Source organism: Helianthus annuus, chromosome 10 (assembly GCF_002127325.2).
Source record: "Helianthus annuus cultivar XRQ/B chromosome 10, HanXRQr2.0-SUNRISE, whole genome shotgun sequence".
Lineage (NCBI taxonomy): Eukaryota > Viridiplantae > Streptophyta > Magnoliopsida > Asterales > Asteraceae > Helianthus > Helianthus annuus.
Window position 1 is genome coordinate 21725112 of NC_035442.2, and position 27843 is coordinate 21752954.

At 34.7% G+C, this 27843-nt stretch overlaps 3 protein-coding genes and 1 non-coding gene across 7 annotated transcripts; 1 reads left to right on the plus strand and 3 right to left on the minus strand.

Annotated features, from left to right (window-relative positions):
* Positions 1–4739: 4739 nt before the first annotated feature.
* LOC110884169 (mitochondrial substrate carrier family protein ucpB) lies at positions 4740–11004 on the minus strand. Of its 3 annotated transcripts, none has more exons than XM_022131854.2 (9): positions 10857–11004; positions 10413–10538; positions 9465–9526; positions 9137–9373; positions 7007–7174; positions 6843–6892; positions 6118–6250; positions 5543–5580; positions 4740–5072 (listed from the first exon to the last, which is right to left on the minus strand). In XM_022131854.2, the coding sequence occupies exons 1-9, from the start codon at positions 10882–10884 to the stop codon at positions 4976–4978; spliced, it is 939 nt and encodes a 312-aa protein (XP_021987546.1). In that variant the 5' UTR covers positions 10885–11004; the 3' UTR covers positions 4740–4975. The 3 variants fall into 3 exon arrangements, with proteins under 3 accessions (XP_021987546.1, XP_021987545.1, XP_035834500.1); XM_022131853.2 differs by having other exon boundaries at positions 10413–10544; XM_035978607.1 differs by having other exon boundaries at positions 10413–10533; positions 10857–10909.
* Positions 11005–12019: 1015 nt separating this feature from the next.
* On the plus strand, positions 12020–13176 carry LOC110880750. The gene is made up of 2 exons (XM_022129209.1): positions 12020–12392; positions 12980–13176. The coding sequence occupies exons 1-2, from the start codon at positions 12020–12022 to the stop codon at positions 13174–13176; spliced, it is 570 nt and encodes a 189-aa protein (XP_021984901.1).
* Positions 13177–19931: 6755 nt separating this feature from the next.
* Positions 19932–27652, minus strand: LOC110884168. Of its 2 annotated transcripts, none has more exons than XM_022131851.2 (8): positions 27241–27652; positions 25468–25701; positions 24040–25355; positions 23022–23291; positions 22451–22531; positions 21700–21808; positions 21532–21598; positions 19932–20244 (listed from the first exon to the last, which is right to left on the minus strand). In XM_022131851.2, the coding sequence occupies exons 1-8, from the start codon at positions 27266–27268 to the stop codon at positions 20157–20159; spliced, it is 2193 nt and encodes a 730-aa protein (XP_021987543.1). In that variant the 5' UTR covers positions 27269–27652; the 3' UTR covers positions 19932–20156. The 2 variants fall into 2 exon arrangements, with proteins under 2 accessions (XP_021987543.1, XP_035834501.1); XM_035978608.1 differs by lacking the exon at positions 27241–27652 and adding an exon at positions 26374–26896 and having other exon boundaries at positions 19936–20244.
* On the minus strand, positions 27614–27685 carry TRNAP-UGG. The gene has a single exon. It is a non-coding gene; the product is annotated as a tRNA-Pro (tRNA).
* Positions 27686–27843: the final 158 nt, after the last annotated feature.

Consider the following 27843-nt stretch of genomic DNA (forward strand, 5'->3'; position numbering starts at 1 on the left):
AAAAATTGGATTTTTTCTTTTTAACCCTAAAGTTTCAATCTTTAGCAATTTAAGTCTAAAGTTTCATTCTTTGGTAATTTAAACTTCTATCTTTTGCAATTTAACCCCTTTTATTCTTTTTACTTTTAACCCAAAGGTTTTCATCATTTGCAATTTAACCCTAACACTTTTAACTTTCAACTTTCGTCACTTATACTTTTCATCTTTCGCAAGTTTTCCGTTTAACGTTTCGTTTTAAATTTTCTGAGTTAACACGCCACAATGTGCGTGTGGGGTTCAACGTTTTTTCATCTATTTTTTCCCGTTTTACATGCCTGTCGCAGCACGTCTATTTTCCCCCATTTGATAAGTCTGTCGCAACGCGCAGGTCAGAGATCAACTTAGTTATTTTTTTCTATGTTTTACACATAGGTTCGCGATAATGTAAGAAATATTCGACTTTCATCTAATATAATATATAACTAACGAATCCCCCCCGCATTGCGGCGGGTGATAATTCTAGTTAATAATATTAGGGATGACAATGAGACGGGTTTAAGACGAGTTTAGGTAATCCCAACCCTTACCCAATTGTAAAAGCTTGTTGCAAGCCTAGTCTAAAACCCGTTGGATTTCTATTGGGTAATTACTCGTCAGGTATTAGGATACCAGCGGGTTTCGGGTAAACCTGTTGGTTTTCTAAAATTACCTAGCTTGTTTTAACTTGTTCAGAATGTAGTTGTTTAGTTATATTTAGCGAAATAAATATGTTGTTTCAACTACAATTAGATTTAAGCCCTAAATTCAGTAACAAAAGGCTAAACTAGTAGATTAAATGAAGTATATTTGCAAAAGTAAAATAATATGTAAATATGAAAGAATGAAACAAAGACCCCTCTTAGTTTTAAGACAATATTTACCGGGCCTTTGGGATGAAGATTTAGTTAGCTTCATGTGTTTTAATTTTTAGGTATGAAAAACTTTAAAACTTTTAAAATGTATTGTGTTTCTAGTTTTAGGCATGATGTTTTGGATTTTTTGACATAGTATCAGGGGCAGACCCAAGCCCAGCTTAAGGTGGGCGGGCGCACCCCGGGGGAAAAAAATTAGTGCTAAGTTCTGTTGAAAATCTCGTCCGCACCCCTTGGAATTTTTCGTCCGCACCCCTTGAAATTTTTTGTCCGCACCCCTTAGGTAAAAAGTGTTATCAATTTATATTTTAAATTTTTTTTAGTAAACTCTTATTTAAAAAAAAAATACTACCTAAATTATATAACCTTTAATACCTAACTAACTAAACTCAAATACCCATACCTTTACCCACTTATAATTCCTAACTAGCTAGCCCACTAAGTCTTAACTCATTAACCAAACCCAATAATATTTCAAACTATAATAAAATAATTAAAGCCCAAAACCTTTAGAAATTATCTCCCGCTCTCTCTCTCTCTCTCTCTCTTGCGTCCCTGCACTGCCAACGAACAACATCACCCAGCGACAACAGTCCAGCAGCCGGCGACCACCGTAATCAGCCACCATACCATCGTCGTTCGACACCAAATCTAACCGGAATCCGAACACGGGTAAGTTTCTTTGTTATTTTGGTGATTTTGGTTGATATTATAGGAGAAAAAAGGGTAATAAAGTTGTTAAATAGGTTTGAAATTTTGTGCGTTTTGACGTTGTTTATGGTTGTTTAGATGATATTTAGGGTAATTATGTTGTTTATATATTTTTAGGGTGATTACAACTTACGTTATGATTTCTAGGGCTTGAATAGTTGAAAATTAAAATTGAAACATTATGTTATGGAGCGATGAATTTATGTTATATAGAGAAAGAATTGCTTAAGAAATTAGCTTTAGATGATGTTTTGAATAAATTTCAAAAAATGAAAACCCGTAGCGCGTCGACGTTTTAATTATGTTTGTAACAAGGTTTGACATGTTTTTGAAGATTATATAAATTTAGTTTGATGTTCGTTTGTTTTACATGACCCGACCCGACCCGATAAGAACCGATTTTTTTACTTAAATACCTAGGGGCCTAAAATTTTTAAAAATGATCCGCACCCCCATGGAAAAATTCCTGGGTCCGCCACTGCATAGTATTATATAGAAAAACACTAAACGTAACAATTTAAAACACAATGGAATATAGACATGAAATTAAAAACACATTGCTTAACTTTCTTAGCATGATGTTTTAAAATTCATGTCTAAAATACATTTAATTATGTTTTAAATTGTTACTTTTGGTGTTTTTCGATACAATATAATGCACAGAAAATTTAAAATATCATACCTAAAATTTAAAACACAATACCTACGTAGACTTCTCACACTTTTAAGAAGTTTTTGACTTTGTTTCCAAATCCTAACCCATCTAGTACACATTTAAAAAATAAAAAAATAATAAATTACGAGTTGGGTAAATGAATATATCACTAAATCTCGTACTTGTCTTAAACCCGTGAACGAAATAAAAAAAAAAATAATTCCATACCCGATTACTCTTCCCATTACCCGTTCCAAATATTTCGAGCTTCGAGTTTACTCATCAGGTTGAAGTTAATACTCACTTATTTAAAAATATCACTACGTTTATATTATTCACAAGCAGAAGAACAAACAATGCATATATTATTCTCAAATGTTGTCAAATCTATGATTGTTCTCATTCTATCCTTATTTAACACCATAAAACATCATGAATTTTTTTGTATACATATGCCTGGGACAGTGGTAACATGAAGTCCATTGTGAAATCACAAACCCTTTAGATTCTCTTTTACATTTTCTTAGAAATACAATACTTCATACCATTTCTTCCATATAAATGTCACCACGATTCACCTATTTTATTTATCTATCATTTAAATATTCATAAATGATCTCACAATATTAATAAATCTATACTTTTTAAGACTTTAGAATGTTACAAAAAAGGGGTCATTTTATGACCGGAAAAAATAGTTATTGATTAATAAAATGTGGCCAATTTTTTTAACATCCTTAAGAGCCAAAATTGTAGTTGTCAACATTTAAAAATGTTGGTTTTTAAGATTCTATTTTATAAATAAACAAACGTACATAGTACCCGTAGCAAGGATATTTGTACACTCTGTAGAGGGTGGGATAATGGCAAACATTACCCTCATCCTTACGAACAGAGAGGTTCCTCCTGCTGAGACCCCCGTCTAGAATAACCTTTTAGGATTCTATCTAATTGCCGAAAGTAAATAAAAAACAACGCTTAAAAATATAACTTATTGCTATAAGGTGAGTGATCTTTATTAATAAATTAATTTCTCCTTCGTGCTTAATAGAATATTTGTCTTTCGGTTTGTGGTCAATCATTTTTTTAAGATACAACGAAACAACGAGTAGTATAATTTAAATCAGTTGAACTTTCTAAGACTCCCTAAGAGTTTTTAAGTAACTAGAAACCATGTTTGGTTTAAAAATTGTTTAGCTAGTAATCCGGCATAAGAGAAACAAAACATACATATGTAAATGATAATCCAGTAACCAAAAATATAGATTACATCGACGATTTGTCATATACAGAGAGAATATAGTGACGGTTCTGAACAATCACTATACCCTTCACATGTTGCAGTTTGCAATATGTGTCTACAACTTTACTCGTTGCTACATGCAACCACTCAAAAAGACATACCGAATGACAATGACACTTTAAACTTCGTCGCTAGAGCAAACGCCTCTAAAACATTTCGTTGCTAACAGATGTTGCTACACATAAACTATGGTCTGATGGTTTAATTTTTAGGATTTAAATATTTATTTTTACAACTTCTCAATCATTTGAATTTGAGTTTTCTTATGGCCCCTCTTACCCAGTTTCTGGTCTTTGGGCTTTAATAGTGACCAATGAAGAAAATAATAAGCCTGTTAGAAGTCAAGGGGATCATACCCATTTAAAAGTTGAAAGGACAAATAAGAATTTTAACAATTTCTATTATCTATACATATTTTGTTCATAGTTGATATATTTTATATAATTTTAGGTATATACTGCGATTACGCTCATTGTTCATAGTCGGTTTCTTGGAATAACAACCGGCTAAACCGAGTCAAATTACCAAATGCTACTCTTCACGATAAATCAGGAGCTTATAAGACTCACGAGTACGCTGCTAACCAGTATGTTGGGTTAAACGTGGCTTATGCTCGACACGTGGCTTTCAAAAGGGTTTAAAATGAGACGAGGTGGCTTTCACTGAGATTCGCTTACTAAGACAAGTTGGCTAACGTTTTAAAAATGATTTGAGTCCGCCTCTTATCATAAAACGAGTTTATATAATAATCATAAAAATTTGAAAGATGTTTGAATATTTATAAACTCACTTGTGATGCAGTTAAATCAAGTAGTCAAGATTTAAGTGCTCAACTTCTAGAAAAGTTTGTAGTTTTCTCTCTTTTTGATAGTGATCTTACGTTGCTATCCATACCAAATGTTGGCAGAAAGTATATCTTAATTAAAAGTGAAACGGGCCGATGAATTGTTAGGGTTGATAGTAATAATCCGTGGCGTATTCTATGCATTAAAATCTCATAAATCGTTCGATTAACATCCTAATCTGTGATTAATATAGTTGTCGTGGTGTATTCAAATGCATTAAAATCCCTGTGGTGTACAAATAAATGCATTAAGAAAGTCTTTAGCTTATTTAATTTACACATGGGACTATGTATGATGCAACTTTATATTATAGATTAAATAATAGAAAAAAAAACTAAGAAAATATCCAGTCGCGCTTAAGTTAACATATTACAACAACTAATCATGTTAGTGAAATGTATAAAAAAATGATCAATGAGGTACAAATGGATGAATAAAAACAACATTTGGAAAGCTAAAAAAATCATTAAAAAAATACTACAAATTTTGATCAATGAGCATTCTACTTGCAGAATGCAAATAAATAAGCAGGCAAGAATAAGATCTTAGCATCTTACCGTATTTTGAGAGACTAAATTGCTTTCAGCCCGGCAAGCTCACGCAGTTTCTCACATAGTACGAATGTGATTGTAGTTTGTGGACCTAGTCGTGCAAAAATAGTAAAGCCACTGCAATATATATGTATTTTAGTCAAACCTTGGTAACAGAAAATAAATATGGGCTGGAAGTCAGGTTAGGGAACGGGTCAAAATGGGTAATTTTTGTGCGGGTTGAATTGGGTCGGCCGGGTCGGGTTGGTTGACCAAAATACATTTTTGTCCAATTTCTCTTGTAACGAACTGGTTTATAAAAAGATAAAATCAAAGGAATTATATTAGTTACAAATTTCAACAATAATGTATTTTTGAATAAGATGATTTATGACGTTTTCTGCAATAAAAAAAAAAAAAAGACGATTTATGACGTTTTCTACAATAAAAATACACTTTTGGGCAACTTTCAACTAATTCAACCAATCTGACACCTTTCTGGTTAGTGATAAAACATCTACCTAATCGACCCATTTATTAGAAAAAAGATCAAAATTTCCACCTCTAAATATATTAATAAAATGTGAACGGGTATTGTTGGTTCTCACCCTTTGTAGAGTCCTCGAGGTCCCTCTGTGATCAAAACCTAGATTTCAACCATATAAAAAATCAGTCAATTCGAACCCACGAACCGTTATAATAAAAAAGGAGTAAAATGCCATTTTCGTCCCTGAGGTGTGGCCAGTTTTTGCGACTTTCGTCCAAAGGTTTGTTTTTCCGCATCTGGATCTAAAAGGTTTAAAATCTTGCCATTTTCATCCGGCTCGTTAACTTCATTCTTTTTTCGCCGTTAAGTCAGGGGTATTTTTGTCTTTTTACCTACTAGGTATTGTTTTTGTGTAGTAAGGGTATTTTGAATACTTGTACATTATGCTAAATGCTTGTACGTAAAGTGAAAAAGACCGAATTGCCCTTTGAGTTAACAAAAAGGACGAAAACACCCCTGACTTAACGGAGAAAAATGGATGGAGTTAAGCTGGATGAAAATGGCAAGATTTCAAATTTTTGGATCCAGATGCGCAGAAAAACAAACCTTTGGACGAAAGTCGCAAAACTGACCAATCCTCATAGACAAAAAAATGGCATTTTACTCTAAACATCAAAACAGAAATTAACTAGTTACCTTATATGCACAATGGAACCCATTTTTATAAGCGCCATCTCTCTTAGATTCTCTTTGTAACATGAGACGGGTTTTAACCATGTCCATAGGTGCAGTTATGAGGGTGCTCATTAATCCCGCTATTGTACTCGAGCTTCATAAGATACAATAAATAGTAAGAAACATTTGGCATCTTATACAAAATAAAAGAAAGATCAATTTTCAAACTTGTATATAAATTTTATTTTTTATACTTTTTCACTCTAGGTATATTTCTATATGTGACAAGTAATGTTTTGAAATAGAGTAAAATGCCATTTTCGTCCCTGAGGTTTGGCCAGTTTTGCGACTTTCTTCCAAAGATTTGTATTTTCACATTTGGATCCAAAAGGTTTGAAATCTTGCCATTTTCATCTGACTCGTTAACTCCATCCATTTTTCTCTGTTTAATCAGGGTTTTTTTTTTTTTTTTTTTTTTGTTAACTCAAGGGGATATAGTCTTTTGAACACTTGTACATTATGCTAGATGCTTGTACATAAAATGAAAAAGACCAAATTGCCCTTTAAGTTAACAAAAAAAAAGATGGAAATACCCCTGAAAATGGCAAAGATTTCAAACCTTTTGGATCCAGATACAAAAAAACAAACCTTTGGATGAAAGTCGCAAAACTGGCCAAACCTCAGGGACAAAAATGGCATTTTACTCTTTGAAATATTATTGGAAGACTGCAGGTAGAGATGCCTACGCAAGATGAAGATAGAATCCTTCTTCTAAAGGTGTCCATTTTAACAACACCTGCATTATAGTCAGTCACATAAACGAAAATGACAACGGGAATTATAAATAAAAGATCCTACGCAATATAATTTTGAAAATATAAAATTTAGGACATAAGTTTTAGCATTTAACCCGTTTGAACTCATCATACGTAGCCATCTGTGATGCCGTTAAAGCCCCTGCACGGGCCATGGCGGGCCCGACCCCCTTCCATAGAGCTGTTACTCCCTCTTTTGCAGCAATCTTTTGCAGCTCACCAATTGCTCCTATATGCACATTACGGTTCATTTGCAGACGTACCTAAATAACAACCACCTTTCCATTTATTAGCAGTAGGAAGATGCTAAAGATCACAAATTTTTGGCATTATAACATGCAATGTAGTGTTTGTGTGGTACAAGTATCAAATCGTTTAAATGTGTACGAGCCAGATAAACAGGTGAGTTTATGTGATCTTGTGGCACTTCATTGAGAAGGACATGTAGACGTGACATTTTCGAGTTTCGATTCATGTATGTAAAATGGGTCACTTTGGGTTATATCCTACTGAAACGGGTCAAATGGTTTGAGACAGAAGTTTAGCTAAAAGTTGCGCGGGGTGTAATTTTGTATAATTTTTTTTTTTTGTTATTATTTAAAGAGAATATTTTTGGCACTGCTTAAAAATGTCTTGAGTTTAATGGTTTATATCTCTTCTCTTACCTTAATAAAGCAAAATGCAAATGACATCATCTTTTTTCAGATCAAATAGGTGATACATTTGATACACTTTTATTACTTAATTTAACACAAGTGAAAATTTATTTTTATAACTGATGTGATCATTTTAATAAATTTTGATATGGTTATGAAGTAAGTATAAAGTATTTAACCAAAAAGTTACCCCCTAATCTATTTTCATATCACATTGAAAAGTTAATTAAATTTGAATATATTTAATTATGTAACGAGTATATATTAACATAATGCATTTTTTAACAAGTTACATTGTCTAATATATTAACATATTGTCATATTACTGACGTTTTATCTTTTTATAACTTTATTTGAAAAAATAACAAATATTGTTAAAAATAATACATATTCTTTTAGAACTCTATTTTAAAAAACTTCTTTTTAAATATACATCATTTTATATCATCAGATAATCACAATATTTACATCCATCCAAAGTTCAAATTAATATATACATATTTTTGTAGTGTAAAATTATACATCGGTTTTTACTAAAATAGACAAAGGCACTAAACTAGCTATTCATCAAATCATGTAATATCATGATATATAAAGGATCTCAAAATTATGTTATGACTATTTTATATTAAATTACTTGATACACAAAAAGTAAATATATAAAGAACGAAACTTGGTTTTAAATTGCATGATGTGCTCCGATGCGTTTGGTCCAAAAATCTGATGCGCGATGCAACGTATTCGATGCACTCTTTATAAAAAAATACTAAAAAAATTGTTTATACTTAACAACCTATAAAAACATACTTAAACTAAAACAACTGACGTAATAAGACGATAAGAGTTGTGTTTTTTTGTTCAAATCAAGCATACTAAAATGTTTCTAGAACCACAAAAACGTGTTAAGGAACATAATGCTCCAAATCAAGCATACTAAGATATTAATTATTGAAAAAACCCAACCCAACCCAACCCATTTCATAAAATCTGAAAAAAAAAATGACAAACAATGTTGTGTGCACCGGAGCGCATTATGCAAAATCAGCGCAATATTCTTGCATCACGTAAACGCAACGCATCAGCTGTGGCGATGCGCTTTCATCAGCGCATCACGCATTTTAAAATCAAGGAACGAAAGACCCAGGCCCAGTTTGGAACGTTAAGGCCTATGGTACGAATCCAAACTCAATTCAGGAGGGAATTTAGGAAAGGGATAGTGGGTGAGCGGGGCTAAAAAACAGGAAGTAACTGTTGTTTAGTTTACGTTTAAATGTGTTTCTTTGTGTTTAGTTTAGGGGTCTGGTTTTAGTATTTTTAGAGTTTCAGAATTGTACTCTGTTTTGGAGGCTTAATCCTTCTCGAAATGGATTAAAATTTGTAGCTGATTAGTTTAATTTTCTGGGTTTTATCCGCCTATTTGTCTGTATTAAGACCGGACTTTTTGAGTCACGGTCCGGGCCCGGTTAGACCCAGGCTTTGCGCACCTCTACGCTATCCAACCCACCCATGTCACCACCTTAAACATATAACAATGCGTAGAAGATTCAACAATTATTTAGATGTTTTCACCTTAACAACTTCCATAGGGTTGGTGAGCAAAGTGGCAAAAGCACCAGAAACAACTCCAGATGCAATCTTCATGAAGATGTTAGTGGACTCAAAGGCCAGTTCACATAAATTTTTAGAAGGTTCATACAAACCTAAACGTAGACCTCCGTAAACAACTGACCTAGTCAACGCTGGGGTCAAACCAAGATATAAGGCCCGAGGTCCTTCTTTTTTCACAACTTGAACAAAAGTTTGTCCCTGTAAATACCAAAATACGACAATTAATTATCAGTCGACTCGAGTATTCCTGTTCATTAATAACTATGATAAATAACGGAGATGGTTATACCATTCCGGTTAGCGGGCCTATTTGTCCAACAAGTTGCATTTGTAGTCTAACTTTGAGTACATCTGCATATCATAACAAATTTCCTTGCCTTATAATATATATCTAGAGGGGAAATTTCTAACCCGTCATGTAAAATGGGTCGATTTGGGCTCTCTTTTTTTTGTTATGCATTAAATTAATTAATCTAGCTAAAAAAAGTGATCAGACCTATGTTGTCAAAAGCACTTCGGGCGCGCGCCTAGGCCCTCAGGCGAGGTGAAGCGAGATGCAGGGAAAACGCCTCGCTGCCATCCAAAAGCCGCGGTGGCCTTCGGGGGGGGGGGGGGGGGGGGGGGAATTTGGACCAGATTTTTGTCGAATTTCAGTCAGATTCTGGCGAGAATCTGGCCAAATTCTGCAAATTCTGGGCAAACCTGTCTGAAACATCCAAAAATAGCCTAAACTAGCCCTAAACAAGCCTAAATCATGTCTAAAACCCCAAAAGATGGTATGTTTATGCTATGCGCCTTTGAAAACTATGGATATCAGACCAATTGAACTGTTAAAAATTCTCCCAAATCATACCTAAGTATCCACAGTCCTAAGTAGTTAAAGGCTCAAGGCGCAAAGGGTGAGCATGTCGCCTAGGTGCACAAAAATCACACACCCGAGACAAGCAAGGGGCATGTCCAGTCTAGGGCATTTTTGGCTGGTTCGGACGTTTGAAACTAGTTTCGGCAGGTTTAGGCAGGTTTTTCCGTTTATGCGCTTCTCGCACCTCGCTTGGGTCCGCGCCTTTGACTACATAGCCACAATCTACTAAATTGTTTCACTAAAACAACTGGATCATTTTGAGTAAAAGGCTTTGTACTTGTGCATCCAAACAGAACAAAACAATTAAGGCCTACACAAACAGATGAAAACCACAAATGAAAATAAAACTTTTATGAAACCGAAAGACGACGAAACCTAATGGATGTGTAATGCCAGTAGCTGTAGCAACAGCAACACCACTTGTTCCAAAGTGAGATGCAACATTTGAAGGTGAAGCCCACCAACTCTGTTCATCATTCTTCACTCCCACTCCCATCTCACCTGAAACTTCCAAATTCACCAATCAAAACCCTCAATTTCTTCATTCAAACACCAGCATCATATTATTCTAAGTTTCTAACAGCTAAATTTCACTCTTATAACATCAAACCTATGCACAAACTAGTCAAAACATATTAATTATGAACACAACATGAACCCTAGGTTTCCAATTATATATAATTGAAAAGAAAAACAAGAGTTTAAAGGCATAAAACAACTAAATTGATTACAAATTTTAGCGAGGTTGATAATGTTTAACAGGATTTGTAACGACTAATACGATTAAGCGTTGAAATTTACAGGATTTAGAGAGAGAACCTGAAGCATTTTTTGTTCGTTCAGGCATATGTTAATTTACGTTTGATGGATTGCGTTGCGTTTCTCCCCTACCTTTTCATAGATTGCTACTATTGGGATTCTTACAAACTAGTCTTAGCCCCCGCGTTGCGGCACCAGGACAGAAAATACCGAGGATCAAATGTGACAATTAAACACTTTATCAAGTATTACAAACTAGTCTTAGGCCCTCCGTGTTGTGGCACGAGGACAGAAATACCAAAGATCAAATGTGACAATCAAACACCGTATCAAGTATTACAAACTAGTCTTAGGCCCCCGCATTGCGGCACGAGGACAGAACATATCGAGGATCAAACGTGACAATCAAACACCGTATCAAGTAACAACTAAACGGAAAATAAAGAATTTTGGGGGACCAAATGTGATCATCTAACATTGTGCTAGGTAGCAACCGATCATCTAACATTGTGCTAAGTAGCAACTAAACGACATCCAGAAAAAAAAATATAGAACAAAAACTAATAAAAAGAATAAAAAACTAAACATTAAATGTTGGTGACAAAATTATAAACGCTACAAAAATAAAGAACCCTAAAGTTTACTATAAAAAAATCTTAAAAAAGACAATCACAAAAGACAAAAAGGTTACTATTCCTAAATGGATTTGTAAAGATAAATATGACACTTTAGTTTATACTACTTTTTGAAAACCTATACGACCACCCGTAGTGGGAACTAATTTAGGCGTTTTTTTGCCCCATCCACGCTTGAACATGCCGGTGCACCTCTCCCTTGGGTGTTTTTTTTTGCAATTTTTTTGTTGGGCGTTTAGATTAAAACGTCAGATTGTTCAAATGTTTTAAACTTTGACCAATTGGACCGTTGGCCAACGGATAAAAACGGCTATTTCCTTTTTTTAATCCAATAAACATTCACAGCTACAATATCACAAAAAAACAAACACAACTTTCACATTCCATTTTCTATAAACCATAAACCAAAACCTACAATAACAAACCCAAACTACACATCATTTTCTACAAAAATTGGATTATCCCACGTCCTCGTCGTCGGTTGACAATTTTTATTACAAAGAGTTTTTAGCAAATGAGGGTGAGTCGACCGACGAGGAGGTCGAGCAAGAGGCGGTTACGAGTGTGTGCGAACTCACGGCGCGGTATATGAAACATTCTAGTCGGCCTCAACGTGAAATTCTGCCACGAGAATGTGTTGAACAAGACCGAAGTTCGGCAAACGATCGATTGATGAAAGATTACTTCGATGAAGCACCTACTTACCCAAACCCAAACGATTTGGGGCATCGTTTTCGGATGAGTAAACGTTTATTTCTACGCATTGCTGGAGACATGGAAAACAAGTTTGATTATTTTAAACAAAAAGCGGATGCGAGTGGGATGCTTGGATTTACCGCTATTCAAAAGTGTACTTCAGCGCTACAAGTCCTTGCGTACGGAAACACCATCGACATCACCGACGAGTATTTAAAGATGGCCAACAAAAAAACGCGCGATATCTTGGAGCATTTTTGTCACGGTACACTACAATACTATAAATATTACATCCATTCAGATTTTTTTTAGTTAGCTTAAAATTATATATGTTTGTTTTTTAAAGGTATAATAAATTTGTACGATGCCCGTTATCTGAGAAAGCCTACATGGTAAATTCTTCAACAAATTTACGAGGTCCATTCTAATCAACATGGTTTACCGAGCATGCAATGATATAAACGTTTTCGAACAATCTCCATTTGTAGATGATTTCATTTCTGGTAGAGCTGCAAAAGCATCTTTTATGCAAACGGAAACTACTACCTGCACGGATACTATTTGTGTGATGGAATTTATCCTAGGTATTCGATTGTCGTGAAGACGTTTAGGGACCCATACGATGAAAAAAGAGCTCATTTAAAAAAAAAAGTTCAAGAGTCTTCGTGGTAGGACATTGAGAGATGCTTTGGGGTTCTTCAACAACGGTGTCATTATTTGAGAAATCCTTGTCGTGCATGGACCAAAGAAAATATGAGAGATGCTATGTACGCTTGTATAATCATGCATAATATGATATTGGAAGACGAAGGAAAAGCAATATGCCAAAACTATGTACCGGAAGCTGTTCAGGAATATCCGCAAGCAACAATAAAGAAAGAGTGAACAATGCACATGAAATGCGGTTTGAAGCCGCACATTCCGCGTTAGCAGTTGATTTGGTCCAACACCCATGGTCGGTTCGGTATATTCCAAACGAAGGTGAAGAAGAAGTTGATGACGAGGAAGATGAAGATGGCGAGTACGGCGAAAACGAATATGACATTTGAGATGAGTAGTATTATTTGTGTGTGTTTTATTATTTATGTAATTTTTATTTATTTAATGAAATATTATTAGTTTTAATTTTAAAAAAAAAAGAAGAAAATAATTGGGCATTCATTGGATGGGGCATTTACCACTACACTTATTTTAAACTAATACCCCAATGCTAACTAGACTGTTATGTGTCCTTCATACCAAAAAAAATAGGTATTAGTTTCAAACCCTACTACATATGATACAAACTATATGCTTTGCACCCGGTTTCAGAAAAAAATATACTTTGCGCCCTCGTAATTAATTTCTAGAAATAATAATATGCTACATAGTGTATAGGCTATTCAAAGTGTGTGTATATGAGAATTTACGTAATATAAATTTACAACAACTTAATGCATTGGGTATTGTATCCTATGTTTTGTGGGTTTTTTAAAAAAATAAATAAATAAATAAATAAATAAATAAATAAAATTGATGTTTCACTTTAAACCCAAAACTTGTAGTTTTAACCCAAAAGTTTTTAGTTTTTCCAAACTAACCTCACAACCTTTTTACTTTCAACTTTGATCCCTTATGTTTTTCATTATTTGCAAAAAAAAATTGTTTTACGTTTAGATCTAAATTTTGCGACTTAACACGGCACAATGTGTGTGTGTGGTTCAACGATTTTACGTTTTGTTATACGCTTCGTTCTAAATTTTGCGAGTTAACATGGGGCTACGTACGTGTGTGGTTCAGTGTGTTTAAGTCGTCTATTTTTTTCTTGTTTAATAAGTTCGTCACAACGCGCGAGTCCTAAATTGAGTTAATTATTATTTTCTATGTTTTATATGTCGGTCTAATTTTTCCACGTTAAGACGCGGCAACTTCAATGTTGGTGGTCGTTGGCTATAGTGTGGCATTAGTGTTATTTGTCACGGTTTTATGCCCCCGCCGCAATGCGGGGAGCTTAATACGATAGGTTATTTATATGGATACAAGTCATGTAACGTAGTAATTATGATACCATTAATTGTATTGAGATTATTTGGGGAATTACTTATTTGTATAAGATAGTGATACAGACTTAACCGACAAAAACATCTTTAACACATTGTAAATGTGAATCTGATCAACAACATGTCAACTTCGTTGACCATGGCGCAACGCGCACGTGTCAATCTTATAGTTGCATATAATAGCTATCTAATTAAGTTTTTTACTTTAAAAAATTATTCATTTTACTGTTGAAAATGATTACATAAAAGTATAATTCATGAGAATATTACATGTAATAGCTATCTAGATAAGTTTTTTTCTTTAAAAAATTGCTCTTTTTATTGTTAAAAATGATTACACAAAAGTATAACTCAATCACGTATACATAAAAGTCTTCATTGGTTTCTTCGAAGCTTAAAAAGCATTATGAAACTGTCACATGTCAATCTTATAATATGGTAAAAGGAATTGGTGCTCCTAGGAGCTCAAAATGAGTCATGATATATACTACCTCAAGTTATCTTTTCATTGGGCAAACGGGGTGACATTTTCGAAGCTTAAAAATTGTCATGGCGTTGCCTCTTGTAATCACTAAGAGGATGAAGGCCTTGAAAATTGTTAATGGAACTATCATATCGGTTTGGCACCTTAAAATCATATTTTTTAGATCATCTCGTTAAAGTGACATGTTTATATTGAAAATTGTTAATAGAACTGCCATATGGGTTTGACAGCAGCCTTTACTTAATGCTTATATTGACTTGCGGTGTGCCACTTATGCGAGTTTGGTAAATGGTAAGAACATTCAGTTTTGGTTAGATCTTTGGGTTGACCCAACACCATTTTATATAAAATTCCCTGATTTATTCAAAGTTGAAAGGCAAAAGGATTGCTTGGTGGAGGATAGATTGGGTATTGATGTATCTGGGCCGATGTTTTATTGGGCCTGGGCTCGACCGAACCTTAGTGATAGCGAACATGTGCAATTGCAGCAGCTGGAACAACTGGTTAGTGGGCTAAATATGGGATCGGGTAAGGATCTTTAGACCTGGAAGTATGATTCTAATGGCACCTTCAATGTTGCTGGAATTAAAAGGATTTTAAGCACGGTAAATCGAGTAAGTCCGGTACGGGTTTTTGAGTGGAATAATTGGATCCCGAAGAAGGTTGCTATCGTGGCTTGGAGGGCAGAAATGGATAGATTACCGACTAAATGTGCTTTGGCATTTCGGAATATTTCGGTACAAAATAATCTTTGTGTTCTTTGTGGTGACTGTGCCGAAACTTGTGAACATATCTTTGTAATATGTCAGTTTGCTCAAATGGTTTGGCAAAACATTGCGGATTGGTGTAAGATCCCACCTATAATTGCGTTCGACATCAATGATTTGCTTAGTTTACACGAATTAAGTTCGCGAGCGAGGAAGAAGAGGAAAGTTTTACATGCCTTAATATTGGTGACTTTTTGGAGCCTGTGGAAATTGAGAAACGAGAGTGCTTTCAAACAAGCGAGTCCAAACACTACGAAGATCTTAGACGAGATAAAAGCAATGACGTATCTTTGGGTTAGGAATCGGTCAAAGATGATGTCATTAACATGGGAGAATTGGTGTCGATTTGAAATTCTTGGATAGTTATGTATAATTATATGTAATTTTCCTTTGTATTGGTGTCGAGAACTCTTGTAAGTTTGGCAGGTAGCATCTTGCTATAATTAATAAAATTTCTGTCGGCCGTTAAAAAAAATTATGGGTTTGACAGCTACTAGATTGGAAACATCTTTTTCAGTGACATGTTTTTTTGGCATACATGTAATAATTCAATTTTGATCAAATAACTAATAATTTTTGTTAAATTTAATTAAGAGTTAAATATCATTTTAGTTTATATGGTTTAGACCATTTTGTCACTTCATCTATTTTCTGTTAACGAGAAGGGCAATTCAGTCATTTTATATGGCAGAATTTCCCTTCTAGTTAACAGAATTACATATAAAATGACCGAATTGCGCTTCTCATTAACAGAAAAAATTGATGAAGTTAACCCAGTGGACGAAAATAGCAACGGTGAAACCTTTTTGGATCCACATGCGAAAAATGAAACCTTTAGACTAGATTTGGCAAAATGGCCCAAACTACAGAGACTAAAATCGCATTTAACTCTTTAATTCTCCTACATACTAATAAATGAAGTAAATGAAGAGTAAACTACACTATAATGAAATATTATATCATTTTTTATAGTTTTATTATCTTAATATTATAATAATTGTTATCTTCTTTACTTTTTAAGTCTAATAAGTTTGGTGTTAACCAATACTTGTATCAAAAATACCGGTTCGTTATCAGTACATGAAGGTAAAAACCAGCACCAGCCTGGTACATAAAACGCCAAAAGTCGGTACCGGATTGAGTTTGATAATCTTTTAGTTCGAGAAATTTGGTACAGCTACCCAGTACCATTTGCTCATCCCTGATCACGGGTACCGTACGAACACCAACGGTATCGTACAACTTTTTTTTTAGTTTCAGGGGTACGGATGAGCTCGGTACCAACTGATACCGAATCGGTATTGGTATCGAAAATATTGGTTAGGGTATCGGTATATATGAAGATAAAAACCGGTAGCGAACCGGTACTAGGAACGCCAAACGTCAGTACCGAACTTGTACTTAGGATGTTTCGATTCAGGAAATTCGGTACCAGTACACATTACTATATGTTCATCTCTGAGTACGGGCTTCTACCGAACAACACCATTACCAAACAACTTTTTTAGTTGATTTTCTTTCGGTTATTTTTTTAGTGTTTGTTTCTACATTTTCTTTTTATTTTTGTAAGCGATTCCGTGTGCAACGCGCTCGTAGTAATTTCAAACACATATAAACGCTAAATAAAAAAAGAAGTTCGCCGCAACGCGACGACGGTTTTTATAACTAGTTAAATTGATTTCTTTTATATTAGATATATAGCTAAGGATCCATTGGGAATAGCCCAATGGTGTTGGTGAGTTAGATAAGGTGTAGGATAGTAAAATGTCATGGGTTCAATCCCCATAGTGTACAAGTTTAGCCATTCAAAAAAAGACATATAGCTAAGGAAAAATTACAAAACACAAACTTTAAGTTGTCATCCCTTTAACTCTGCGCCAATTTCAAAACGTGTATTTGTGCGTGTACACTGTGAGTGGCTTAGTTATTTAAGGTTTTTACTTTATAATCTTTTATCAATCTTTTGTTCTAGTTAGTACAAATAAAACTATTCATGGAGTTTTGTGATAGTTGATGCTATGTTGATCAAAGTTAAAGACCAAAGAAAACATGCAAATAATTGGTGTTGATACTTAAACTAAACAAACTAGCCGGGGCCCAGGGGTAATGTGATAACCGGGGAAACCTGAAGGGCCAAATTAGAAACTTTAAGGTAAAAAGCTCGTTTTCACATCCTTTTAATTTTCACTTGACAACAATTTTATGCATCCATGAAGTAAACATCATATCACTAGAACACTAGGTCATGGGTTCACATTATTTTAATTATATGGAACACCAGACATCCGCCTTAGTAGGGTTTTATTTTTATAACAGGTTTCAAGAGTTTGCACTCTTCATATTACACAAATATGTGACTATAAATCACACGAGTGCTTTATTTACGACTAACATAGATTTATTGTGAGTATTGTTTTTGTTATAGAACGAGTTGGCGCTAACTCGCGCGTTGCGGCGAGATGTTGATTATGATTTCTTATTTGCTAACGTGAAACCAAATTTTAGTGATCGCAGAACCAAATTAACAATTTTGAGTGGTGCACTGTCATATCCAAATCTATAACACTATGTAGGATAAAAATTAATTGTCGTTAGAGAACAATGTTAATAAAGAAAAAATAGTGTTTCAAAGAAGATCTTGAACATTATGAGTGATGAACCATAAACATACTTAGTTACTTACAGATTAACATGATTCAATCTGCATCTGTATTATTCGGACACTACAAACAAAAAATCCACTTACAAATTGTAAATGTTGTTTATACTTTACAGCCGAGTCGTGAAAAAAAGGATTCAAGTAATTGACTCCCAGAGAAAACACACTGATAATAACAAAAAGTCAGATGCAATTTGTGTTTTTAATAACAAACAAACAGAGAACCATAAGCATACATATAGATCGATTAACATGAATATGCAATTGTATTCTTCAGATTCTACTCTACAAACAAAAGGTCCACACACAAATTGTAAACATTGTTTTTAACTTTATACAATGATACCATATAAATAGGGAATCGAGCGATGAAAAAGAACCGAAGTAACTGACACCAGAAAGCGCACTTTCAATAACAATTTCAACAAACAAAAATCGACATACAAATTGTAAACACATGTTGTTTATACAATACAAACAGAGAACCAAATACAAAAAGAACCAAAGTCATAAAAAACGTAAAAGAACACCGATAATAACAATTCGAGGATTACTATCATGTAAACATAAAACGGTGGGAGTGAAAACATAACGGAATCGAAACTTTAAATAGCATAAGTAAAGTGTATGGCGTCAAATCTGGGAAGAACATGATTAGCGATCCGATAAATAGGAAAAACGAAGGGGAAAGAGAATTCAAATGGTTTCGATTAATCAATAGTTGATCGTGTTCTTCTGAATCGATTTAGAAACAATCAATAACCTTTAGTTGTTATACATAACTGAACAATTATCAATCGTGTTTGTGCTGATTAAAGTTACAAAGAATTGAAGAATAATGGATAATTGACGCTGACCAATGTGAACGATTACGGTGGTGAAAGTGGAGATGTATGCGGTGAATGTTAACATACGGAGATGTAAGGATTCTAATATTAATTAAAAATTTTGGGAAGACATTAATATTTAATTGTTAGAGGAAATGTCAAGTAACCGTTTTCTAAACGGCGCCTCTTTTTCTTTTTTTAAAGGTGTATTCGTTTATGTTTATGCAAAGGGTGTAACCTCAAGGTGGTACCCCAAGTTACTAATTGTGCATATACTAAGTTGCTAATTAATTAAATAATATATAATAAAAAGGTGTGAGTAAAATGAATTAAAGGGTGTGACCTTTAAACAAATGGGACATAACCCATGTTGCTAATTGTATAAGGGTATAATTTTAAAACCATTTTCTTCATAGCAGTTTTCATTATCTCATAGTTTTGGTCTTTCCAACTCTATCATCTTCTAAATTAATGTTTTTGACCCCGAGTTCTTTTGGATTAGAGAGCGATAGTGACTTAAATATTTAGATTCTTTTATAGAAGTTTGACAAACCCAATTATTTGTCATTATCTATATTACTGTTGATTACAAGTGTCGGTTTCAATATTTGTAATTGTCTTAATTTAACTTGAAAAATACCTGTATTTTCGTCTTAATTTAACTTGAAAAATATCTGTATTTTCAAAAGGTTATTTTTTGTTCTGATGAATTTAACTTACGAAGAGGCTTGTGTCATAAAATAAGTATTACTGGAATTTAGTAGAAAAATAGATAAATGACGGTATATTGGCAATTCTTATTCTATTTATGTTTCATAATTGTATTAACTTCATATTCTTTGTTCAGTTTTACCCAAATTGTCTAGAATATAAATCATGAATAGTCAACATGTATTCTATTTATAAAATTATAAGCATTAAAATCAAATTAAGAAAATGTAAATTGTTGATCACAAATTTCTTGACTGATAATATTTTTCAAACAGTTGCAGCAGTAATATAGAGGATGCACGCGTCATACAGCGTTATAGAGCCAAACAGTCATTGCTTCTTCTCTGAATTTCATACTTATATGTACAAACGGAACAACGGAACGGGTTGTTTGTTTAGTAATCTTGGGTCAACTGTTTGATAAGAATCAAAATGGCATCTGGCATTTGTAACAAAATATTAACAAAAACCATGTTTCAAAACTGGCCATTTTGACAACTAACTCACAAAAATATAAGCACAGATATACAAAAGATTTGTAACTATCCACCATGAAGATGCTGGATCCCATTTCTCCTTCTTTTTCTGGCATACTGCTTCATTTTTACATGCCCATTGAAGAGTCGGTGCCTGTGGAAAACGAAAATAGTCAACCATTTATGCGTAATAATCTAAGATGTTAATTACCATACTACTTCATTCTTTACCATATTAGGAGGAGTTAATTACTGTTTTCGTCCCTGAGGTTTGTCAAAAATAACGGTTTCAGTCCATTAGTTTAAAAATTGCGATTTCAGTCCATTAGTTTCATTTTCGTAACCATTTCAGTCCACTTTTCAAACGGCGTTTGTTTTATGCAGTTAATGGAAGCATGTGCTTGTCACATGATGGGCAATTTAGAGATGAATTGGGGGTCAGGGTTTGGATGAATAAGGGGTAGGTGGTGTTTAATACAACTGGGTTTGTGAGAATTGGAATGGAAATGACCAAATTGCCCATCACGTGACAAGCACGTGCTTCCATTAACTGCATAAAACAAACGCCGTTTGAAAAGTGGAGTGAAATGGTTACGAAAATGAAACTAATGGACTGAAATCGCAATTTTTAAACTAATGGACTGAAACCGTTATTTTTGACAAACCTCAGGGACGAAAACAGTAATTAACTCTATTAGGAGGGTAGGGGTGGTCATCACTTGTACAAATTCCATCACTCACAACATCCAATCAAGTTTCGCCATGTCATCAACCATTATTCCATCACTCACAACCTTTTTTAGTGGAAATGGTCATCACTCACCACCACACCCAACAATTTCCCTCACATCAATCAAAAGATAACGCGTCAAAAATATAACGGGATTTAAGTTCCACGCGTGATGGCAAGAGGGTGGCGGTGGTATTTGGCCAAGTTCCACACGTGGTATTTATTCATCACGCACAAATTAGTTGCTACCCCGGGTGGCCTTAATCTTTTAAATTTTGTATGTGCCAAATATAATTCCAAAACTATATTATTTTAACAAATTTCTAAGTTTATAATCGATTTAGGAGGTTTTATGCTAAAAAAAATATCATCATTTGCGCTACTTTAAACCGCATTTTTTATACTATAATTTATATTTCACATATTTGACCTGTTACCGATAATAAAGAACTCAATCGACCAATTCAAAAGAAAAATGGTCGAAATTTCCACCTCTAATTTATAAAATTTTCCTAAGTTTTATATTATGTCACTCTCATTTTTTCTTTTCGAAAAGTAAATGGAACCCACGATATAACGATGTTGAATTTGCACGAATAGGACCGTTAATATGAGTAGTATTTACTTTAGGGTACACAAACTGTATAAAAAGTGCTAAGAAGCATAAACCAACAATTTGTAAATTCCGCCCATTTGATGTTTTTCAATTACCTTGCATAATCCAGTTTCTGAACAATGATCCCGTTTAGTAAGAGTTCTGCACTGTAAACCGCTGCACCTGCAAGTACACATACATAGTTACATACCATATGTTTTTTGTATGTAAATTTTAAGGGTAAGGACTTGTGTATGCATAATGAAATAAGTATGTATCTATACCTTTTTCTAAAAATGGAACACATTCTTCATAATCTTTTTCACAAGACAATATTAAAAGACTATTTGAGATCTTGTACTCCGTGCTAGCTTGCTGAACACCTTCAATAACCTGAGGAGCATCTCATTATAACTAAGTTTCCATAAGCCTAATTATAAAGCATACAACCTCCTAGCTCTCATAATATATATATATTTTTTTGAACAGCAAATTTGGAGCACTGACGGACCACTGGAGTATCATTGTGCCACCAGCGGAACCACCCGATCATATCCATCTCCACTAGGCATAATGCCTATACACCAATTCAGGAGGAAACCCAATAAATATGAGAACCCCCCCCCCCCCCCTCTGTAGGAATCGAACCCAGGACCTTTTGGTCTTAAAGTCTTGTCCCACCCCCAAGATGCCACTAGGCTATAAAGCCATGGGCTCCTAGCTCTCATAATATTCTTTTTGTATCCTAACATTATTAATTTATATAAAAAATAATAGATGGACAAAAATAATGTCTCAACACAATATATTGAGCCATTTTGACCCAAACCAATAATGACTTATTTCAAACCAAAATCTGTTTGACTCGCTCATATTTTCGGCTTTAGGCATTTTGTATAGTACTTAACGATGATCGTAGTGAAATGTAAAAACATTTTAAATCATCTACATTGCTTTACTCAAAGATTTAGTTTGATACAGTAGATTATGATTATTGTTATTTAACGTAGAACAAAAAAGGGAGCAGGATAGCACCTGGCCTTGACCTGCTTCGACTAATTTTTTAATCATTTCTCTGTCAGGTTCTACATTTGACGTAATGAAGACTCTCTGATCCTGGTAATCAAAACCAAACAGATTCATAAGGGCATGGAAAGGATGTTTGAATATGTATGTTGAATAATTAAAACAATACGGTCAACTGTAATAACACGTGGTGTATGCAATAGTGTTTGGATGTAACCAGCTGGGGTAGCCCAGTTGGCCACCGACACCCACCTCTTACCAAGAGGTACCGGGTTCGATTCTTGGGGCGAACATAGTACCCTCAAGCGTCGGCTCGGCAAGGGTATTTACTGCCAGGCTCAGGCTTGTCGGGTGGCGGCCTGGGAGGGGTTATCCCCTCCGCGGTCAGGGGTACCGTGCATTACCCTTTTTTTTAGTGTTTGGATGTGCTTATGCTGCTTAAAATCATAACAAATCACTATTGACGGTGAAGAAAATATATTTAAGAAAGTAATAGGTGAACTAATCGTATAATTAAATGCAAAAGCAGGTTACCCAAACACTAGAAATTAATTCTTCAACGCACGTCCAAACTTGTTACCTTCAGAAGCGGATGCGATCTTGCACGAGACAATGAAACAGGCATATTAAAGCCGATTTCTTTTTCCTTTTTAGCGTCCCTGAGTATGTAATTATTTTCATCAATTATACATGTTGCTTGCTCACAGCCGTCAAGCCACAAGGGTGTCACAATTGGTTTGCCAAACGCCATTGCTTCTAACATTTTCTTTGTTCTTGCAAATCTATCGGCCACAAAATGTGTCGCATCTGAGCAATCTTTTGCTGTTGAAATTCCCAACTTTTTCATTATCTGCGTAGAAAAAGTTAGGAAATTTATGAGTCGTAATAACTTACAAAGAGTTTAAACAAGAATGGTATGATTAGAGGTGGCAAAATGGGCGGGTTTTGGTAACGGGTCAAAAGTCAAAACTAGTAGTTCGTTGATGCTTGACTCCGAACATTTTTATCAAACAGTTCCATATTCATATAAACAATGAGCATGCCAAAAAAATTTAATGAAGAGTAAATTTTCATTTTAGTCCCTGAGGTTTGACCATTTTTGCGACTTTCATCAAAAGATTTACTTTTACGCATCTAGGTCCTCGTGGTTTCAAAATCCTGTCATTTTCATCCCTCAGAACCAAACCTCAAGGGACGAAAGTTGCAATAAATTGACAAACCTCAGGGACAAAAATGGCAAGATTTTGAAACCACGAGGACCTAGATGCGTAAAAACAAACCTTTGGATAAAAGTCGCAAAAGTAGCAAAACCTCAAGGGCTAGAATGACAATTTACTCTATAATAAATTATACTATCATGTAATACTGAATTATTTAAATATTGATTTAGGAGATTGTATGCATTAAAAATGCATTTTGACCTATATAAACACTTGGACCCGTTCCCTTTCTATCTATTTTATTTTTATTTTTTACTGTTTGACCCGTTGAAGATCAAACACAACCCAAATCGACCCATTCATTAGTACATGGATCTAAATTTCCCACATCTAGCTACGATGATAAATGAAAATGAGACAAGTAAAGCTATAGAAAACCTTTCTCTGCTGTTTAACCACGGCATCATCAAGATTTTGGCTGAACAATACACGAACTTCCACTTTCTGCATCAACGATCCTTTCCAAGAGTTAATCCCAGCCGTTGATCTAAACCTGGAACCGGATCGTGCTTTCCTCTTTACACTTGACATCAAAAACGCTTCCCTAAAGTTCCCGTCTGTCCCACTGGGACCCACAACTGAAACTGTATTGCCACTTAACGCTGCATTTTGCCTCATATTTCTACGTGTTCTTTTCTTTTTGGGCCAGTTCCATGCTTCAAACTTTATATTACCAGATATTGTATCTAAATCGCCTGTTTTTCTTTCATGTGTAATATATTCAAGATCACATAAATTCCGAGTCCTCTTTGGAATTTTTACTGTTGACCCGCGCCTCGTTCTACTAGCCACAGGTGAAAACGTTTTAACCTTTTGGTTTTCACCGAGGGACCCACGTCGTTTATAAACAAATCGGATATTTTCCTTTTCCAAATCTTGATTTTGCTTCCTTTTGGTAACAACTTTCGAAGATTTATCACGCACCTTCAAATTTCCAGTCGATGATTCTACATTCAACTCTTTTTGTTTTTTAGTATCCCCGTTTTCGTTCAAATTTATTACATCTCTTAACGGCGAAGAAAACTGTTTCAGCGTTTTCTTGTTCGTATCTTCGTTTTCATTAGCATAGATAGCGGGAGGTGGGGCACACAGAAAAGATTCCATAACTTCAGCCGCCATTTGAGTGTTGAAACTAACATCAAACGTATCCTTTTCCGGGGGGCATTTTGGTAATTCTTCCTCAACGTGTTGATCAAATAATCTTTCATCCGAATCAGGCTGATTACCATCCCAATCGAAGGTTGAGATGCCGATTCGGTTCATACGATTGGCTTTTTTCGCCAACTCGTGGGACCCTTTTGCAAATGAAGTAAAAGGTGATTGTAGCCCAATAGTTTTCGGAATCTTGACTTCTGGAGACGAATTTTCGACACTAACTGAAAGATAATGATCCACAAATTTTAACGCATCAGCTTGTGTTGACTCCCCGGGTTCTGGAGATTCGTTAACTGCTTCATTTGCGTTCTCAAAATTGTTACTATAGGTCTTCTGGTCTTGATCAACGTTTGCTACATTTTCGTTATTCGATATTATATTTTTCTCACTTGACATCCCAGTTAGTGTTTCTTGATATCGCGTGTGTTGAAGAGAGTTGGGACCGTTACCGGTTACTTTGTCGGTCAAATTGCTTCCTGCGGATGACTTAACCTCAAATGATTGTACACCAACTGCACTAACGCGTCGCCACAAAGATCCTGATAAGAAATGCAGTTACGAAATTGTTACTAAAATCATCCGGCTTTTAAAAATCAGTATGACTTCAAATGAAATTCTTAAATCATGGCTTTAAATTACTGTTTTGTATACCTCTAACTTTTCCGTCTTTCGGCTCAGATATCACTTCATCATCTTCACTATCCAACGCGATTACATCGTCGCTGTCTTCTACCATTAGCGCTCGCAAATCACCAGCAAAATTAGTAATATCCAGTTCCTCAGTTTCTTCATCCATATTCACAATTTGGGTTTCCTCTTCTTCGGTGTAATCAAAAGCCGTAGCAATCATATGACCATCCTCAACGCTTACATCAACCTTATTCCCTGTAAATTCATAAAAATATACCTTTCATAAGACCTTAAAAATATTAAAACTACATACCACTTCAAACAATTACATGTAACTTCTGCAAAAAATAAATAAATAAATAAATAAAAATTATATAAACTCTCTTCTACAAGTATGAAACAACAACCGTACCCTGTAAACTAAGCTTGTTAATGCGGTAAAAAATCGGATATCGGTTATCGTGGTGGGATATCGTCATATCGGTAATTTTAATATAATGCTGAATTTATATATATATATATATATATATAGCAATTTAACACCAATAGTTCAGTATACTTTCCTACCATTAACAAATTAACCTTTTGCAACTTGCAAAACACTTACAATTGTAGCAAGTAGGAACAGATTAAGACTTAAAACACTAACATTTAAAATTTAAGACATAAAACACTAATAGCAGCAATAAGAAGAAGGACGAATGGTAGAACTAAAAATACAGGTATTGATACTAGGAAAATCGGTGATATATCGGCCAATATCACCGATAATATCGGTAACGATATTTTGCACCGATATCTCACCAGGGCCCAATAACCGATATATCAGTGATATATCGGTGATATTAACTGCATAGCCAGTAAAATATCACTCATAGCCAAGCTACTGGTAGGGTCTGGGGAGGGTGAGATGTATGCAAGCCTTACCTCTATCCACGGGATAAAGAGACTGCTTCCAGGAGACCCATAGCTCCAAAGCTATATCCAGACGTCAAAGTCCCATAAAAACATACATACGCACATAGTAACTAAAAAAACAAAAAACAACAACAACAACAACCGTACCTAGTAAATTCCACATATCACAAAGCTATTGGTAGGGTCTGGGGAGGGTGGGATGTAGGCAAACTTTACCTCTATCCACATGTATAAGAGTGGCGAAAGAGTAACATAGAAATGATTGAAGCAGATATAATAACATCATAACACGACACGTATGCATAAGTACAAGAATACAATCACATGCATAAGTACAGAAAAAACACAGTGTACTAAAAACATGCTTAGTAAGCTACCAAACTGGAAATTAGTGATAACGTATAATAGAGACATAAAAACACACAGACAAGGGCGTAGCTTTCAAGGGGCCAGGAGGGGCGCCTGACCCCCCGAACTTTTCGCTAAGTAGTGTTATGTATGTACGTTTCGTGTAGAATTTTTTAGGTATATACGTTTTCAGCCCCCGGTTTTATAAAAAAAATACTTGTATAGAATTTTTAGGTTCGGTGACTTCCGACCCCCCGGTGGAAATTTTCAAGCTTCGCCACTGCACACAGACAAGCAATAACATGCAAAGGCCATTGAAACAAACCCACACGCTAAGCGCCTAAGGAAAGCTCGACACGCTAAGCTCCTAAAGAAAGAGTCTAATACTAAACGGTACCATCAACCTTAATCCTACGTCACCACAAACTCCTGACAAAGTCTAATCTCTACAAGTATGAAACTAAGCATTTAACTTTATTTGAAATTCCAAAATGAATATACACATCATAAAAGGTAAATAGAACGTACCAGCTTCATGATCACTAAATCCAGCCATAAAGTAACCCCTTTTGCACGAAACCAAAACCCTAAATTAGTTTTTTCAACTCACATCAAAACAACTGATATGAGTTTCTTTTTTTTTTTTTAAGGAAGAATAAAGTGGAAGCTTGTTTGAGAAGATGATGATGATCACGAATGAGTATGAAAATGAAACCCTAATTGTAAATCGGAGAAGATGTGTTTTTAGGTCATGTTACGTCTAAATGGCACAAAATTGATTGTGAAATTTGGGTTTTGAGAGAGAGTATGATGAAATTGAGAGTGGAATTTGGGGAAATGAAGTATATAATGGTGGATTTTGGAGGGAAAATTAGGATTGATATTTGTGAAAAAAAAAAGTGGGGCATTCCGAGAATCGAACTCGGGACCTCTCGCACCCAAAGCGAGAATCATACCACTAGACCAAATGCCCTTATATGTTGTTAAGTGGGGTAAATGTTTAATTTTGTAATTCTGGTTTGAACATTGATAATTGATTATGTGAAATGATATTTGGGATTGAATGAATGTATTTGTAGTTTTAGCGGACAATTTTTTATTTTTAAATATTTGTAAACTTTTTGATAAATT